Source organism: Phyllostomus hastatus, unplaced genomic scaffold (assembly GCF_019186645.2).
Source record: "Phyllostomus hastatus isolate PE091 unplaced genomic scaffold, TTU_PhHast_1.1 phas_scaffold_78, whole genome shotgun sequence".
Lineage (NCBI taxonomy): Eukaryota > Metazoa > Chordata > Mammalia > Chiroptera > Phyllostomidae > Phyllostomus > Phyllostomus hastatus.
The window spans coordinates 103,761,337-103,780,684 of NW_025334041.1; the positions used below are offsets into that span (position 1 = coordinate 103,761,337).

A 19,348-nucleotide genomic window follows, 5' to 3' on the forward strand; every position below is an offset into this window, starting at 1 on the left:
ATGTATTCAGAATACATATATTGATAAGACAGAGACCTGGCTATGTATGCAATCAGTGCCAATTCACAGCTCCAGGCTTTGACACACCTGAGGTTCATAACCCCCCACCCCCGAATCATCTTTCCGATAAACTAAAACAAACTAGTAGTTTACAAACTAGTAAACCAGCTGGGCCAAATCATCTGCCTGCCCCTTATCTTTTCCATCTCACCTCAGGTGTCACCTCCCCCTGGAGGCCCTCCCAGACCACTCCTGATAAGGAGGCCCCCCCCATCACTCTCTATCCTACTTCCTCATTTTACTCTCTCCTTAGAATCTGTCACTATCTGAAATTATATTACTTACCTGTTTACTAGTTATTTTTTGTTCCCTCACTAAAAGGTGAGCTGCATGAGGACAGGGACCTATCTCTCATTCACTCTTGTGTCCCCAGCATCTACAACAGCACCTGGCACTTTGAAATTGCTCAATAAATACTTATTAAATATAACATGATGTTCTGAAACTGACTGCCACCAAGTGCAGGTCAATTAGGAAATGCTATTAAAGCTAGGGACTTTCTTACATAATTTGGAGCTGTCCTCAAAAACTATGTGAAACTGGTGCATCCCTTGAATAGGAAAGTAGGTAGGTATAAATGAAGACTCTGTGTGCACTTGACCCACATTTCAGCCACACCTAGTACTTATATGCCCAATGATACAGGCAGGTTCCCCAAATGCAAACTCTGAGATGGAGACTGGCGTGCAGAAAGTCTACTGGGAAGTGCTGTTGGGGTTGACACCTGTTGAGGAAGGGGAGGGAGAGAAACACCACCGTGTGGGTATCTCTCACTCGCCCCCTACTGGGGACCTGGTCCACAACCCAGGCATGTGCCTTAGACTGGGAATCGAACCAGTGACTCTTGTGTTCACAGGCCATCACTCAATCCACTGAGCCACACCAGCCAGGGCTGGAAATATTTTCTAATGAAATATGTTTGTAAACAAAATCAGTAACATGTCACCATTTCAAGATATTATTGGAAATATATGGCAGAGGTTTTCTCTACATCTATTAACTTCGAAGATGAGAAGGAAAGCCAGGTTAGAAACAGGTGCAAATGGATGTCACTCTTTAATTCATCTGGCCGAAGAATGCGGAAGCAATGATGGTGAACATTTAAAATTGTCGCAGTAGAATACAATTCCAGAAGATGCTGACACATAATTTAACCTAATCCATAAGTTGGGATAAACTAGGTTAAGGTTAACAAGTTTCTTTAGTGCAGGACTTCCAGAGCCTTCATTTAACATTAATTTTGTGTATGGCATTTCCAAACTTATTTTTTTCTTGGATACATGTTCCACAGAACACATATTGGGAAATGCAATTCTAACATAATTTTTAATATAAATATGCTTCTGAAATGTGAATTCATTTTTAATGTCCTGTTTTTCATTAAGAGTTGAATTAAGTATGTGGCACTGTGTGCTCAGGCTCCTAATATTCTCTAAACCTGAGGGGATAAACTAGGCTCGCTAGTGACCCTCAAATTTCCATGGTCAAGCTCTTTTCTAGGTCAAAAAGATACAAACACACACACATTCACACACATACATGGTCACGTAAGAGGGCAAAGCAAATATTCAAACCAAATCAGGTCACAGCTGTAGAGGCCCCAACACAAGCCAAAGGGGCTTAGGGCGTACATACCTGGATGTTGTAGCAAGCTCTCTGATGAACATGTTTCTGCGGCTGGACATCACTCTCCACCCCCAGAGACCTGACCTCCGTCCTCGAGGCAGAGGTGTCAGGCACCCCAAACTGAACAGTAGCAAATGGATACCAATCGGAGGGGATTTCTTGGTCTGACCCAAGTTCCAGTTTGTATGACAAACAATGGGGATGATCAGGACCTTGAAGAAAAAAATCACGCTGTCAGTTGAAGCAGTTCAATGGCCACTGAACATTTCTCTCTAATGTGAGAAGCACACATCCGTCTCTTTAATAAGCAATTCCATCAGCACTGGGGCAGTGCAAATTCCATTTGAACAAAATACCATTGAAATCCACAATTCTGTACTAACTAGGGGAAAATCGGAGATGTTTAAGTACTAGCTTTAAAATAAATACAGTTTTATTACTGTGTGCATACATATATTAATGCCTAAAAATGTTTTTAGTTAGAAGTATGCTAAGTTTCTTTTTAAAAGGTAAGTAACATTTGCCCTGGCTGGCATAGCTCAGTGGATTGAGCGTGGGCTGGGAACCAAAGTGTCCCAGGTTCGATTCCCAGCCAGGGTACATGCATGGGTTGCAGGCCATAACCCCCAGCAACCGCACATTGACGTTTCTCTCTCTCTCTCTATCTCCCTCCCTTCCCTCTCTAAAAATAAATAAATAAAATCTTTTTTAAAAAATCAAACATTTAAAAAGAAAAAGGTAAGTAACATTTATGTTAAGTATCATTATTTGGCTACAGTGTGTATAGGATCAGTACCAAAAAAACTCTTAGGTAGACTGAATAAGCTTTTACAATAATTCTTAACTTACTCATTTTCTTACCACTCTTCTATTGACAAGTTAATGCAAAGGTAAACTTTAGCCTAAAATAGTTCACATTATAAAAAAATGATAGTTTTTTTAATACTTTATTTATTTTTAGAGAGAGGGGAAGGGAGGGAGGGAGAGAAACATCAATGTGTGGTTGCCTCTCCCATGCCCCCTACTGGGGACCCGGCTGGCAACCCAGGCATGTGCCCTGACTGGGAATTGAACAGCGACCCTTTGCTTCACAGTCTGGCACTCAATCCACTGAGCCACACCAGCCAGGGCAAAAATTCTGATTTTTTTTAAAGTTAAACTTAATGAAATTTTTATTACATTTCAGAAAATATTCTAGGCCAAGAATTTCTTTTTCGGTAGAACAGGACTAAATCTGTATTTTAATGCATTAATTTCCACTCACCCTTCTTAAAGCTTTCATGGAAACAGATGTACAGTGTAGAAGAGATGGTCTTATTAGTTTTCAATGATTCAACCTAATGCTTGTTTTCACTTAATTCAATCTGTCATTTATTGAGCATCTACTCTGTCAGGCCAGGCTCTGTGCCAGACCTAGGGATATCAGATAAATGCAAAAATTTTAAGTGTGATCATGTAACGTGTATGTGTGTGTGATAATTGAGTAAAAAAAAATATTTTCACTGTAATCACCATAGTAACTCTAAATGTCCCATGATTCTGTGGCATTTTGCACAACATCTACATATCCAATGAAGCTATCTTTACTTCAATAAATGTGTGAGGTGACAGCAATTTCAAAGCCATATCAAATTACCATAGCACTGACATAGCTTCAGAAAGAACATTTCCATCAGAATATAGCTTTAGGCACAAAAACAAGAGTTTAAAGGATTTCACTTAATTCTTAAAAGATAAATTGCCTTTCATTCCTTACAACCTGTTTCTTGTAGAGAGACTAATAGAATTCTAAGGCTGTAAAGGCCTTGAAAAGTCATCAATCAATTAACCAACAGAGGCTCATTACCATCTCCACTACTTACAGGTAGGGTAGGACAGACAACAGCAGCCTCTGAGGTGCTGTAAGGCTACCCAGATCACTGCACGCAAGGGATAACTTTATTCACACACACACACACACACACCCCCCAGGGGAAATTCCACAATCCATTACCATTTCTAGTCTTCTGCCTACAGTAAGGACACAATAAGTTCATGTAACTTAATTCAGAAACTCTTACATCCTTTTAAGACATACAGTGCATAAGAATCAGACACTGAACCCAAGTTGCCAAGAGTCCAGTCCCAGCTGTGCTACTTAATAGCTATGTAATCCCAGGCAAGTTATTTGATCTGAGCCTCCGTTTCCCTACCTGAAAATGGGGGTGATGGTGCTGATAATAATAACATACACCTTACAGGGTTGTTGTGAGGGTTGAACAAAGCAGTCAGCAGACCCAGAGAGCAGTGGTGCACTGTTGAAGTGGTATAGACGGATGTGGGGCAGACATGATTACTTTGCAAATTAATCCAATTAGATTATAAATCCAATTTGTTATTTAATTACTATAATTTTGCTAATGAAGAGACTGTGAACTCTACATTTTTAGAGCTGAAAATTATATTGGGGATGATCTACTTTGATATTCACATTTTAAAGGCAAAAATTGTTTTGGAATCTTTTGCAATCAAAATTACCCAAGTTGAAAACCTAATATTTTACAAAATATTAGAAACAAAACCCTTCTACTTGCTTTTCTAAATAACTGCTCCTTTAAGTTTTCTAGCATATTTTCCCTGGCTTTTAAAAACTCTAAATATTCTACAATGTTTGATAACATACTCCCTCTTTAGACTTGGATCTGTGAGGAGAGGTATCAGCTCTATCTCTAGGACAATGTCTGGCATATTTGGAGCTCAGCCAGTATTTGACAAATTTATAAGTAAATGAATAAAAGACAGAGGAAAATGATGTAATTTATCTCAATACTGACCAGCAGGGGGCACTCTTGGGCTTTGGTAATTGTTATTCTCTCACCATAACTCTCAAGGGAGGGGGGGGGCTGCAAATTACATCTACTTAGGTCTACTACAGTAGCGATCTGGTCCCTCTCTAACCAAGGTATTTCACGTCTGAAACGGAACAGGTGAGAGCTGGTGGATATGAATGGAGAAGGATACAAGTGGAGGAGAAAGAAACCAATGTGCTGGTGACAGAAAGCAAAGAGAAAAAGTAAAGGCAAATTACATATACTAAAAACTGGTAAAATTGGGAAAGCAAAGATATATTTGCTAATTGACCCTCTACCACTCTCACTCCCCTTTCTAATTCTGTGTCACCATCTGCACCTCCCTTGGCTAAAAATGCTCTTGTTCATTCCCCTCTTTTCCTCTCCCTTTCTTTCCCCACCCCCTCTTTCCCAAGACCCCCAACTCCTCCCACCCCACCCCAACCCCACCAAAGTCTGTCCCAAGGAAAAGCTCCTCTGCTCCTTTGCTGTCCTTCACACCTTAGTCTGAATGAACTATCCGAGCTACCTGCCCAAGCCCACCTTTGCTGTACAGTGGAAAGACCCGCTCACTGTTAAAGGAACACTGTGCTAGTAGGAGACATTTAATGGGCCAGCAGCCCTTCCCACCTCCCTTGAAATCATGTGTAAGTGAAAAAGAAGTCAATCCTGATCTCAAAAATCCACAGGAAGGCATAATTTTTTGTAAATTAGCACCTAGTACACTAGTTCTTATATTCTCTTTCATTTGCCATGCTTAAATATTTTTTCTAACAGTATAGGTTTTTCAGGAACTAACTTGGTAAGCATATTTTAAAGGCTTTTTAAAAATCCACTGTTCTCTAAACACCCAATTGATTTAAAAATTACATAGAAAAACAGAGATGCAGTCGCAGACCCTGTTATTCTGCGTGTGGTCTGTGGGCCAGCAGCATTGGTATCACCTGAGAACAGGCGGGAAACACAGCTATCAGGCCCCACATGTTGAATCACAATCTACATTTAACAAGTGATTCATGTACACACACACAAGTTTAAGAAGCACTGCTTAGGACAAAGATTTCCTCTGCAGCCCAACCTATTTCTATGCTTCTCCAGAGGCAAGTGGCCAGGCACCCTCTCACTCTCTGCACTCACTCCCCCACTCCCACAGTGGTGAAGCCACAAGACAGGACCACGGGATCCCATCCACCTCAGAGCCATACTGTGCTCTCCAGACTCTACCTGCCACAGTCCACCTGCCTTTTCCCTGAGCCTCCTCTTTGCAAGCAGACCTGATCTGAACAAAGCAGCTTTGATCCCAAAGCATTTGCTCCGTCAGTTATCACTGGAATGCTTGCAAAATGTTGTCCTGTGTGGGCCTGATGCTATGAAAGTCTTTAAAAAGAATCCTGAAGACCAAGATCAAGTCCAGCTGCCTTTTCAGGAATACCCACTATTGTAATTGTTCTTAGTGAGCTCATCTGCTAGTAAATACAGGTATGAGGGCAAAACAGAGTTCCAGGAGACACAGGGATAGCCAGCGCTGGGTACGATGATCTCTGCCTAGGGGACCATAACAGGCTCCATAGGTCAGTAGTTCTCAACCCTGGCTGCCTGGGAGAGCCTTGCATTAGCACCCATACCTGGGCCTCCCCCTACCAGACAGTCATGGCTGGGAGGGGGCCTAAATATGGATATGATGATTTTAAAGCTCTAATGATACTATGGATTCTTGACAGGCAGCAGGGCTGGGAAACAGACAGATTTTAAAAGGAAGAGTGACGACAAGGATCCCAGGCCACCTCAGCTAATGGCACCATTGCCCACCTATTCCCCAAAGCCAGAGACCCCGCCTCCTCCCACCCCATTCCTTTCCCCCAGACCCACAGGTTATCTGTCATGGTCTTGGGGGCACCTCTTCTAAATTTCCTCACCCATCCCTCACCTCCCCAGTGAAAGGCAGTCTTATCACAAACAACCCGAAGCAAAACTAAAGGAAGAAGAGGCACTGGCTAAGAATATGGGTGACAGATCTTTAAAGGTTAATTAGGGAATCTGATGTCAAGAAATCAACTACAAACTTTCCCTTGGTGCCACCCTAGCCTAGGATGATATTTATGATATTAAAAAAATTTTTAAGTTAACCTATCTGGTAGAAAAAAGCACAAGAGGATGTAATAAGCCAGCTGTTTAACTAAATGTTCCATTTCCCACCAAGCAATGTATAAAGTATGTCCTCAGCTGACTGAAGTTACCATCTGTCTCAGCCTGGTTTCAATCCAAGGAGGAGGGTGAAAACACTGAAACTATTTCACATAAAAATCAACTTGGGGTGTTGAATATTTACTTGAATGTTTATCAGGAAGCCGGTCTATCTTCCATACCACGGCCCGGTAGGCACTCTCATATTTTGCTGACCCCACGGTGACCTGGATGACAGGTTCAGACTCAGGTTCATGCAAACTCCCCAGACATGCCCGGCGGTTCATTTTGGCTTTCAGGGACTTCTGCCTCTGGAGGTTCATAGTCCAGAGAGCCTTGATCCACTGTGATGGGACAGGAAAGTGTATCATTATGTTGTCACAGGACCTCAAGGAACTGGCCTGGGATGATTTCTGAAGCAGGGGGGCCATGTTGACAAAGGCCTGAAGCTCCACATATGCCCCCTGGACAACCACTACAGACTTCAGGGAAAACGGGAGATCCTCCCCGTCATACAAAGTCTTGAAGCGCATCAGCTCAAACCGGCAGGCATCCAGGGGTACAAACTTAATGATTCTCGATTGCTCAAATTCTTGTGCTTTCACACACTTATGAAAATGATATTCCAGAATATCAATCCCCTTCTTTTCTGGGTCTGCTTCAAAATAGTGTTCATTTCGCTTCTGCAACTCAAGATCATTCAACGTTAAAAAGCATTCCGTGTTCCCATTCACAAAGCAGAGGCAAGAGATTTGAGTTATCACGGCACTTTCAACCAATTTTCCTTCTTCTTTGGTGATTTTACCCCAAAAGTTGTCCACAATTTCAAGGTAAATTTCTTGTTCCTCATAATTCTTTTTTGGTTTTGAAACAGCTGGCAGCTTCACCAGCTCCTCCTCCACAGTAGTCAGAAAGTCGAGGAAGTCATGGTACTCTGTGGACCCCAACTTTAGCATCTGTTCTATGTCTGGCTCGTGAACAACTTCTGTCTTAGAATGGTATTTTCTTTTTTCTGTGTAAGACACATGTTCAATCTTCACAGTATGGATTTTTCCTGTTACACTAAAGTTCTCAATTTTGTGTTCAGAAAGTCTGCATTGTGGATCAAGTTGTAACTCTTTAAATGGTTTTTCTAACCCCTTCTCATAATACATTTGCAAAATTCCTCCAGGCAAGACTTTTAAAAAAATTGGTCCCCACTGACGGGAGGACATCATGTTCTTCTTCTCAGGAATTCTCAGCATGAAAGACCATCCAGCTTTGGGCTGACTCCTGAAAAGAGTGAGGGGAACAAAGGAAGAGGTGGTGTCTTCAGCATAGAGACACTGCATAGACAAATTTCCAAATGAATCTTGGTTCTCAGCTGATTGCAGATGTTCAAGCTTCTTACAGATGTAGTTGAGTGAACACTGGTTTAGGCTTTTTTGATCGATTGTCATTTCTTTGTCTCTTGATGGGAACCCTTTTCTGCTTCCTGGAGGATCAAAGGTGAACTGAGAAGCACTGCCTTCTTCTTTCCAAAATGGACTTGAAAAGGCACAGTCTTCCCGGAAATACTGAAACTGGAGAGCATCACTTTGGAACCCTAGGCTTTCAGTTTGCGGAGAACTGACTTCATCTGGAAGACCCACTTTGGGAGCTGGATGTGGACATGAGAGGTGACTGGGAAAGGGAGCATGTGATAAACAGGTTGGTTGAGTAGGCGATAAGGAAGAATCTGCTCCAGGTGTTGTCAGTGGACTGTTTGAAGCTAATTCTGGAATAGGATAGAGCACATGAGTCCCTGCTTTAGGGATGCCAGGAATTCCTGGGAAGTCTTTGGTAGGTGTAGAAAGAGGAGAGTTACTTGGAGGTCCTGGACTGAAGTAAAAGTCTATGATGGGTGAGGGCAGAGGGGTACTACTGGTGGAGGAAGATCCACTGGGAAACTCCTTAGGACCAGAAAGGTTCAGCTTAAGTCCATTTGGCCTACAGAGGCCTTGATTTTCCAGAGGTAAATTCTTTGACCTTTGAGAAGTCTGAAATTCGGGGTCATCATCAAATGTGACCCAGTTGCCTGGGTTTGTAGAACACATCTTTGAAATCAGATTGTGATCTTGTCAATGAGCCAGATATGTTGTCTCTGTTAAAGGAGAAGAAGAAAATAAAAATATAAAATGAGGGAAAAAATTCAAGTGACTAGCGGTCTTTAGTGCTGAGAAATACTTGGATTTAAAAGCACCCAGATTTACAGATTAACTGATTTTAAAGAAATGGTTTAAAACTATAACACTTTTGATGACTGAATGGATTTAAAATATAATATCTAACCATATACTGTGACAAGAGACTCATTTTAGATTTCAGGACACACAGGCTGGAAGTAAAAGGATAGAAAAAGATATTTTATGCAACTAGAAATCAAAAGAGAACAGGGATGGCCATATTAACATCAGACAAAATAACTCGAAGTCAAAAACTGTCATAAGAGACAAAGAAGAACATTATATAATAATAATAGGGTCAACTCACCAGAGAGAGATATAACAATTGCAAGTATATATAAACTTGACACCAGAGCACCCAAATATATAAAGCAAACATTAAAAAACTAAATGGAGAAATAGATAGGAACATAATAATAGGAGATTTCAATACACCACTTTCAATAATGGATAGGAAATCCAGACAGAATATCAATAAGGAAATAGAGGACTTGAACAACACCATAGATCAAATAGATATATCACACATATGCAAAACATTCCACATAACAGCAATAAAACACATATTCTTCTCAAGTATGCACAGAACAATCTCTAGGATAGATCACAGAATAAGTCTTAACAAATTTAAGACTGAAATCATGCCAGGTATCTTTTCCAACATAAGAGAAACAAAACTACAAGTCAACAGCAGAAGGAAAACTGGAAAATTCACAAATATGTAGAAATTAAGTAATATAAAATGTGTCAAAGAAGAAATCAAAACAAAATTAGAAAATAAATCTCTTGAGACAAACAAAAAATTAAAACACAATATACCAAAATTTACAGTATGAAGCCAAAGTGGTTCTAAGAGGGGAGTTTATAGTGCTAAATGCTTACATTTTTAAAAAATTTCCAAAATAAACTAACTTCTATAGCTCAAAGAACTAGAAAAAAACAACTGAGCTCTAAGTAAGCAGGAAGAAAAGAATAAATATTAGAGCAGAAATAAATGATACAGGCCATAGAAAATAGGAAAATATCAATAAAACTAAGAGTTGAATTTTTGAAAAAAATCAAAATCAACAAAATTGACAAACTTTTACCTGGATTGAGGGGAAAAATACTCAAAATTGGAAATGAAAGGAGACATTAAAACTAATGTCACAGAAATTTGAAAAATATCATTATGAGATTACGTGAACAATTATATTCAAACAAGTTGATTATCCCAAAAGAAATGTATAAATTCCTAGAGACATAACATCTACCAAGATCTGACCAAAAGAAATAGAAAATATGAGCAGACTTATACCTATAATTAGTAAGGAGGCTGAATTGGTACTCAAAACCTCCCCCAAAAGAAAAAGCCTAAGTTTTACTGGAGAATTCTAATTAAACATTTAAAGAATTCTTACACTAACTTGTCTCAAACTGTTCCAAAAAAACTTCAGAGGAGGAAACATTTCCAAACTCATTTTATAAGGTCAGGATTATTCTAATACTGAATCAAAGACACTACAAGAAAACTACTATTTATAATATAAATGCAAAACTACTCAACAAAATACTAGCAAACCAAATTTAGCAGCAGATTAAAAAGATCATACACCATTATCCAGTTGGATTTATTCCTGGGATGTTCAATACACGAAATATCAATCAATGTGATATACCACACTAACAGAACAAAGGATAAATATTACATGATACAGAAAAAGCATTTGACAAATTTCAACACCTTTTCACGATAAGAAACTACTCAACAAGCTAGGAATAGAAGGAAATTACCTCAACATAATAAAAATCACATATATAAAGCCTACAACTAATATAATATTCAATGTTGAAAAACTGAAAGCTTTTCCTCTAAGGCCAAGAACAAGGCAAGGATGTCCACTCTTGCTACTTCTATTCAACACAGTACTGGAAGTCCTACCCAGAGCAATGAGGCAAGAAAAATAAAATAAAAGGCATCCAAATCAGAAAAGAAATTACATTGTGTCTGCTTGCAGATGGTATGCTTCTTTATACATAGAAAACTCTAAAGATTTCACACACACACAAAATGTTAGAATAAATGAATTCAGCAAAGTTGTAGCATATAAAATCAATATCCAAGTATCACTTGCATTTCTGCACACAAGCAATTAGCAACCCAAAGAAGAAATTAAGAAATTTACCCCATTTACAATAGGATCAAAAATAAATAAAATGCTTAGGAATAAATTTAACTGAAGAGGCAAAGGACTTGTACATTGAAAACTACAAAGTATTATTGCTAAAAAAAGTTAAAAACACAAATAATGGAAATACATCCCATGTTCATGGATTGGAAGACTTAATATTGTTAAGATGCCCATACTACCCAAAGCAATTTACAGATTCAATGCAATCTCTATCAAAATCCCAGTGATATTTTTTGTGTGCAAAAACAATCCTTAAATTAATGTGGAATCTCAAAGGACTTTGAATAGTCAAAACAATCTTGAGAAAGAAAAACAAAGCTGGAGGCCTTGTACACTCTGAAAAGAAAACATAGGGGAAAAGCTTCATGACATTGGTGTCAACAATGATTTCTTAAATTTGACACCAAAAGCACAAGCAACAAAAGCAAAAACAGACAAGTGAAACTACATCAAACTTAAAATCTTCTGTATACCAAAGGAAAGCATCAACAGAGTGAAAAGGCAACCTATGGAAAGGGAGAAAATATTTGCAAACCATATATCTGATAAAAGGTTTAATATCCAAAATATATGAGGAATTCCTACAATTCAGTAACAAAAAAACAAGCAAGTAACCCAACTTAAAAATGAGCAACAGACATTCCTCCATAGAAGACACACAAATGGACAACAGGTACGTGAAGTGATACTCAACAGCACTAGTCACCAGGGAAATGCAAGTCAAAACTCTCTTTGCATCTATTAGGATGGTCATCACTGAAAAACAAGAAAAGAAAGAAAAACCACAAAACAAACAAAGAAACAAAATCCACGTTGTTGGAAAAGATGTGGAGCGACAGCAACCCCTATGCACTTTTGGAAAATGAAAAACCACACAGAGGTTCTTCAAAATTTTTCAAATGGAACTGCCATATGATCCAGCAATCCCACTTCTGGATATTTACCCAAAAGAATTGAAACAGGATTTCAAAGAGATATTTGCACTTCCATGTTCATAGCAGCATTACTCACAATGGCCAATAGGTAGAAACAACCAAAATGCCCATCATCTGATGAATGGATAAAGAAAATGTGGTATATATACATACAATGGAGTACTACTCAGTCTTAAAAAGGAAGGAAATTGGGACACATGCAACAACAGGGATGAACCTCAAACAGAGACATTATGTAAAATAAGTGATGTAAACCAGTCAGAAAAAGACAAATATCGTATGAGTCCACTTATGGGAAGTATCCAAAGTATAGTCAAGCAGCACATGTAACGATTTTTCAGTCAATGGCAGATGACATATATGATCGTGGTGCTATGATGGAGCTAAAAAATGCCTAGCGACTTGGTAGCTGTTGTAACAGATTATAACAGATCACCATGTGCTGGTGGTGATGCTGGTGTGAACGAACCCACTGTGCTGCCAGTGGGATAGCACATACCATTATGTAGTACAGTCCATAACACTTAATAATGACAAGGAACAACTATGTTATTGGTTTATGTAGTTGTTATCCTACACCTCTATCATTATTTTTTAATGTACTTTCTACTTATTAAAAAATGTTTATTGTAAAACATGCCAGCAGCAGGCTCATACATCTCCGATTCACCATGACTCTCGACTGTGTGACTTTCTGTCGTGCCTGATTTAACCCTGTGTTGTTGTGTGCGGGAACGCGCCGTACAACCCTGCAGTCTAGCAGCAGTGGCTCCACCACATGTGCAGGGGTGCAGTAGGCTGTATCATCCAGGTACTTGTAAGTACACTCTACGATGTTCACACAACAATGAAAGCGCCTAACAACATTTCTTGGACCACATCCCCATTGTTAAGCAGAGCATTACTGTAGTCCAGTTTACAGAGGCAGCGAGTAGAACCATGGTTACCAAGGGCTGGGGGTGGGGAGAGGAAAAAGGGGTGCTGCTGTTCAGGGAATATGAAGTTTTAGTCATGCCAATATAAAAAATGTAGAGATCTGTTGTACAACAAAGTGCATCTAGCTAATAATACTCTACCATACACTTAAAAATCTGTTTAAAAAATTGTTTTTATTAACTGCAACACTTAAATCACTTCAGAAAGTCTTTATTTGAATGATTATTATGTAGCCAGACCTTGTTAGTGCTCTAGAAAATATAGGAGGAATAGATAAAACCCAACGTATATGGAACTTTAAACTGCTGACAGCCACCAAGTATGTGATATTTATACTTTAAAAACACTTTTAAATTAATGATCTCATTTATCAAAGCAACCCTGAGAGGTGTATATCATTATTCCGATTTCATAGCAGAGACTACTTGGGTTTAGAGTCATTACCTAAAGTCACTTAACTGGTTAAAAGGCAGAACTAAGATTTTTTTTTAAATAACAGCTTTATTGACATACAATTCATATGCATTAAATTCACTTTATTTTTTAAAGATTTTATTTATTTATTTTTAGAGAGAGGGGGAGGAAGGGAGAAAAAGAGGGAGAAACATCAATGGGCGAGAGACACATCAATCAGTTGCCTCTCCCACACCCACAACTGGGGACCTGGCCTGCAACCCAGGCATGCGCCCTGACTGGGAATTGAACCAGTGACCTTTCAGTTCACAGGCTGGCACTCAATCCACTGAGCCACACCAGCCAGGGCTAAAATTCACTTTTTTAAAAAAAAAAGACAATTCAGTAGTATTTAACATTAACAGTTGTGCAACCATCACCACTATCTAATTCCAGAATATTTTTGATCACTCCCCCCAAAAATCAACCCTGTACCCATTCGCAGCCACTTCCCATTTTCTCCTTACCCCAAGCCCTGGAAACCATTAATCTACTTTATTTTTCTGAATTTGCCTAGTCTGAACATTTCATATAAATAGACTCTCTACAACATATGGCCTTTTGCATCCAGCTTCTTTCACTTAGTGTAACATTTTCCAAGTCCATCCATGCTGTAGCACATATCAGACAGTACTTCATTCCTTTTCGTGGCTGATGAAACTTCATTGTGAGGATACCCCAGATTTTGTTCATCAGTTGATGGGCATTTGGTTTGTTTCTATTTTGAGGGGCTATTATAATACTGTTATGAGCATTTGTGTATAAGTTTTTTGTGTGTAATTGTTTCTCTCAGGTATATTTACCTAGGTTTGGAAAGAACTCGAATTTGATCATAGGTCACTTCATGCAAATCTAATACAACATAAATCATTGAAATTATTCTAATGACATCAGAGGTGATGAACTGTACAGAACCAGCAGTGATGCGGGTCGGGTATGACCCAGACACTGGGCACTGCCCTGCCACTCACTCTGGACATTCAGTGATTAGGCTAAAATCATCTCTGAGTTTCTCTGCAATTCCACAGCAACTCTACAGTAATTGGCATCCAGTTGAATTTTCTTTCAAAAGCAGAAATTGTGTTACCACTGGGATTTTTTACCAAACTTCCAAACTGACAGAAAGTAAAACTCCATAAGATCTACTGGTATGAAAACTCAAAACCTGCTGGAATAAAGGCCATGAGAAAGGCTGTTTTTCTCCCTCCAGCCTGCCTTCTCGCCTCCCCCTGTGGATAATGAAGGCTCAACCAATGCAATCATTCAAGCTTGGAAGAGAGCCAACACAAAGGGAGGGCTGGGGACAGGGCTCGTTCAGTGCTGTCATTTGCTAAATCCGCACATTCCTGAGGGCACAAAAGCACACAGTGGAGCAGCAGCCCAGGCCAGCTGGCTCTCCGGAGGGCATTTCACTGTCACTGCCCTGGGGCTGGAGTTGCCATAAAGCACTTTCCCTTCGGGGCAGGAAGAGCAGTGAGGAGGGGACTCTGCCAGCAGCCTCAGAGGCTGGAAATCAGCAGCAGTATGTATTAACCCATCCCATCTCACCCTCTTCAGAAGAAATCCAGCCAGAATAACTCTTCATATAGGATAAAATGCCATATAAATGTTTCCTTTAGGTGAGAAAAAGAAAAAGAATTAAAAACCAAGAGAAGAAATAATTCAGCTTCAGACTGACTCCTGTTCTGATCTATACCAAACATTTTACCCCATCTTTTCCATTGGCAGCTTCAAAATTTGGAGTAGGGATATTGGTTTCTTTGGGGCTTTTTCTTATTATGAGAAAAAATGATTTCCATAAACCAGATAAAGAAATCAATCTCATTACTTTTTAAGTGACCCCTGAACTTTAGAAAGCACAACTTGCAAAATATCTCCAATCTTGAGTGCAAAAACCTACGCAAAGCACTCTTCCCCCTTTGCAATACTCTTCGATAGGAGGCACTCAGCAAATGTTATTCGAGTTAAATGCAACCAAACAGAATTCTGTATTGCGCCCAAGAGCCCAAACCTTTGACTCTGTTTAAAAGGCAGGACTTAGATGCTGTTCTGAAGTGCATGGCTGAGACTGCAGCTCCAAGGTTAAGGGCAGATTTGTTTCCTGCTCTGCTCCTCTTTCTCCTTCTCTCTATCCCTCTTGCTCTCCTTCCTTATCAATCCTTTTTACACTAATTTCCATTTCTCTCTTACCTCTTTTGCCCCTTCCTTCTCTATGACCTCGTCTTTCTAGTCTAGTCTCAAAACAGCAACCAGTCAGTTTTCTGAAAGTGAACAACCAGAATCAATTCTATCTAGCACTTTCCTTTCTCTTTCTTTCCCTCCTAACCCACCCCCATCCCAGCAGGGACAGAGGGCCACATCCTGTCCAGATCCTTGGTCTGTCCAAGGTCCATTGGGTTTCAGGGAGGGATGAGAAAGCTCAGAGTCTGGGGGTCTAGAATGTGTCTTTTTTCAGTCATCTGCAAATTCACCCCATCTACTTCAAGACTTTGGAATCAAAGTATTCAAGCAGCAGCGTCTATTTAACTGCAGTATTATTTTGTTTCTGTACTGCAAATAGGGTAAGATCTAAATACCTGTGCCTCCCAGAGAGCCCTGAGTCCTACCAGATAGAAAAGGAAAATAGCCCTGGCTGGTGTGGCTCAGTGGATTAAGTGCCAGCCAGCGAACCAAAGGGTCACAGGTTCGATTCCCAGTTAGGGCAGGAGCCTGGGTTGCAGTTAAACTGGGGAGTAGGGGATGCGTGAGAGGCAACCACACATTAATGTTTCTCTCCCTCTCTTTCACCCTCCCTTATCCTTTCTCTAACAATAAATAAATAAAGTCTTTTTAAAAAAAGAAAAGGAAAATGTATTATAGTAGAAATTTCTGGAAATCAGTTTCTGAGGCTCAAAGGTTTCCAGGGGAGTATTTGCTTCCCCTTAAGACTATTAGATATTCTTTTTGCCTCCCTATTTTCAAAGTGGCATCAGAATACACAAACTCAAGGTCAAATTGAAAGCAAATGCACATGCCTAGGCACATTGGGAGTAACAAAGATATAGGTAGACCATGGTTTTCAACCTCTTGTCTCAACACGGGACAGATGGCATCCCAAAACCTACCACATTCTCTTGGATGTACCCAGAGTTTAATGACCCCCCAAAATGTTTAGGGGAGTCTTAAAATAATTAATTATCCCCACATGCTAACTGTTGGATCAGCAAAGGAGGGGCCCAGGCCACCGCCAACATGAGAAAGGCTGCACTTACATGCAATTACTGCATTGCACCCCTTTTCTCCACTTACAAAATCATACTGGAATTCTTTAAAAGTATTATGGAGATTATAATAAACTTATTCTATATTGTTTTAAAAATGAAATCTTTCACAAATAGCAATACTTTCACTATTGATAATACCACAGATTACTTGCAATAAGCCTTATGAATAAGAAGCACTGGTTTGAAAAAAAGATCTCACCAAAAAGAATGTTGGAATAAAAATTTTCAAGTTATCATAGAAAAACTTTCATATTTGAGAATCAGAATTTTTCAGGGTGGAATCATGTCTCATTCATTAGGGCATTTTCCACACTGCCTACAAATGTCTGACATGAGTACGCAGCTCAATAAATTTTTGATTGAATAATTTAACTAGTCTATTCAGTTTTCCATAAAGTAACTCATACTGCCCTCCTCAGTTCAAAGAATCACTGAACTTTAGAGTCAGGCAGAAATTGGAGGTATTCTGTTCAGTTAACCACACCAACAAACATTCATCAGGTACTATGTCCTCATGGCATGCTAAGTGCCACATGTGCATGGTCTCATTTAAGTCTCACAACCCCATCATTTTGCAGAAGAGGAAAATAAGGCTCAGAGGGATTAAGCTACTTGCCTTAAGTCACCCACTTGGTTAGGCAGACCTGGACTCTGACTAGGTCTGTCTGACCCCAAAACCCATGTTCGACACCATCCATCACCCCAAAGACCCCAAAAGATCTGATGATGGACAGTGTTAGTGCCCTAACGGCCACTTGCAAGTCCTTTCCACCCCTCCACACTTTCCTAAGGAGGAAGCTCCAGGGTACAGACCATCATTTCCTGGTGCCGGGAACTCTCTAAACTAGAAGGGTTCTGTTCTCACCTGAGAAGAACCTATTTCTTCACAAAGCCCACCACATGTATCTGCCTCTTGGACACCCCAGAGAGTGGGGAAGGCAAACTCTGAGACAGTTGTCCCCATGAGTGCTCAAGCACAACAGCAGCTCATTATCAATTTGGGTCAATTCTAAGACTGGCTTTCATCACTCAGCCTGCTCTATTTCCTGTCCCTTCTTGTCTGCATCCACTGGCCAGCCACTGGCTAAACCACTGGCTTAGTGATGAACAGTTTTTCAGACTTGCTGCCCAACAAATGCATTTTGGTGCCACCTGCTCTTCAAGTGGCAGTCTTGGTAAACTAATTCCCCAAACTTTGTATAACTCCCTGCATTGTCCTTCCTCCCATGCCAACCCCCAAGCCCCATTATGCTCAAGTGTCCACTTCTGCTGCTCTTTGCAGTTTTCCTTTGCTTTTCTCCAGAAACCATTCAAACAAAGTATAAATATCAAGTTCTATCTTACCCTGCAGATTGTCAAAATCAGATTAGATGCACTTGGTTGTTGAATCAGCATTCCAGATTATCTGCAACTGAAGGCTGTCCTACTTCATCGTGTTACCTGTGCAAAACAACACCCTGTGGGATGAGTCCAGGGCCTGGCTTCTCTGCACCTGCCAGGCTAGGGGAGGCCTGATGCCAGAGGAGTGTTCAGCAGAGAGAGCTCAGGGAAGCATCATCACACTTAGCAGCAGTCTCCTGGTGTCAGCCCCACCAGAGCTGTCGTTGTCGAGCTGACTCCTACTCAAGCCTCATGAACCCATCTGGACCCTCAGCAACGCCCTCGCCTTTGCAGAAGCTGAATTTGGTCCTTTATGCCTGTGACTTTTTTGCTCTATAACAATGCTGCATAATCTAGAGAAAGAATGTCTTCCTGTCAGTATCTGTGTGGTTTCCTTGGCTGTCCCCCAATTAAGGAATTCTCTGATTCTCCCCAGGGCTGGACTCCTTAACCACCACACTGAAACTAGACTGGAACTATATTTACAAAGCCTCCCTATTGTTTTGTATGGTTAGAGGTCTGCAAAAGTTACCCTCCTTGTTATTCTGGGATGTATGCCTCAGAAACAAAGCCAAAGTCAGGGAAGGCGCAGTGTGCACAATGCATCCATGAAGAATTTTCTTAAAGGTTTGCTATGAAAGTATTTAAAATATCATTCCTACAGAAGGCTTTCCTTTAAAGGGGAAACTAAAAGTTTGAAACAGAAACAATCATAAGACAACACAAAACCCTAAATGAAGTGAAAACATTTGCAAAGTATGCTCTCAACTTAGCTCACAGAAGTGCCCACTACATGTACTGGATGTATTATTAACACATATGTCCTGCAATCCATAATATTTAATCACAAACATGTGTGGCATTTAGTTCAGCTATGTGACAGGAAATACCATTTATAAAATATTAAACCACAGCAAAACCTACCCATGCCTTCAAATATTATTTGTGCTGGTTCTAGTGAGTTCCCCAACCTCACTCCTCCCATGCAATATTTAACCTCCACTTTTCCAGGATGCATTTGGCTCCCAGCTATAATTTTAACCTTGTTTTAATAATCTGCTCATTTCCTAAAGTTAGAGAGGACTATGAACAGATAACAAAACAAATTGGCCAGTCCCAGAAGACAGTCTTTACATGAACGGAGAAAAGACTGAAGGCTAGGTGGGCATTCTGATTTCAGAATCTTATTCTCCTCACCATGACAGTTTTGTGGAGTATCCATAGCAGGTTCATGTCATTGACATAGATGCTATGGGAATTTGCTAAACAGAGGTCTGTGAGCCTCAGTTTCTTCATCTGTAAAATGGT

The 19,348-nt window shown here is 40.1% G+C and overlaps 1 protein-coding gene across 3 annotated transcripts in view; it reads right to left on the minus strand.

Annotated features, from left to right (window-relative positions):
• The window catches only part of STON1 (stonin 1), a 47,828-nt gene that overhangs the window by 3,282 nt on the left and 25,198 nt on the right, over positions 1 to 19,348 (minus strand). For all 3 annotated transcript variants that reach the window (XM_045828384.1, XM_045828385.1, XM_045828386.1), the window contains 2 exons: positions 6,844 to 8,820; positions 1,696 to 1,898 (listed from right to left, as the gene is read on the minus strand). In XM_045828384.1, coding sequence (XP_045684340.1) covers positions 1,696 to 1,898; positions 6,844 to 8,773 — 2,133 coding nt within the window. In that variant the 5' untranslated portion in view covers positions 8,774 to 8,820. The remainder of the gene's footprint in view (positions 1 to 1,695; positions 1,899 to 6,843; positions 8,821 to 19,348) is intronic.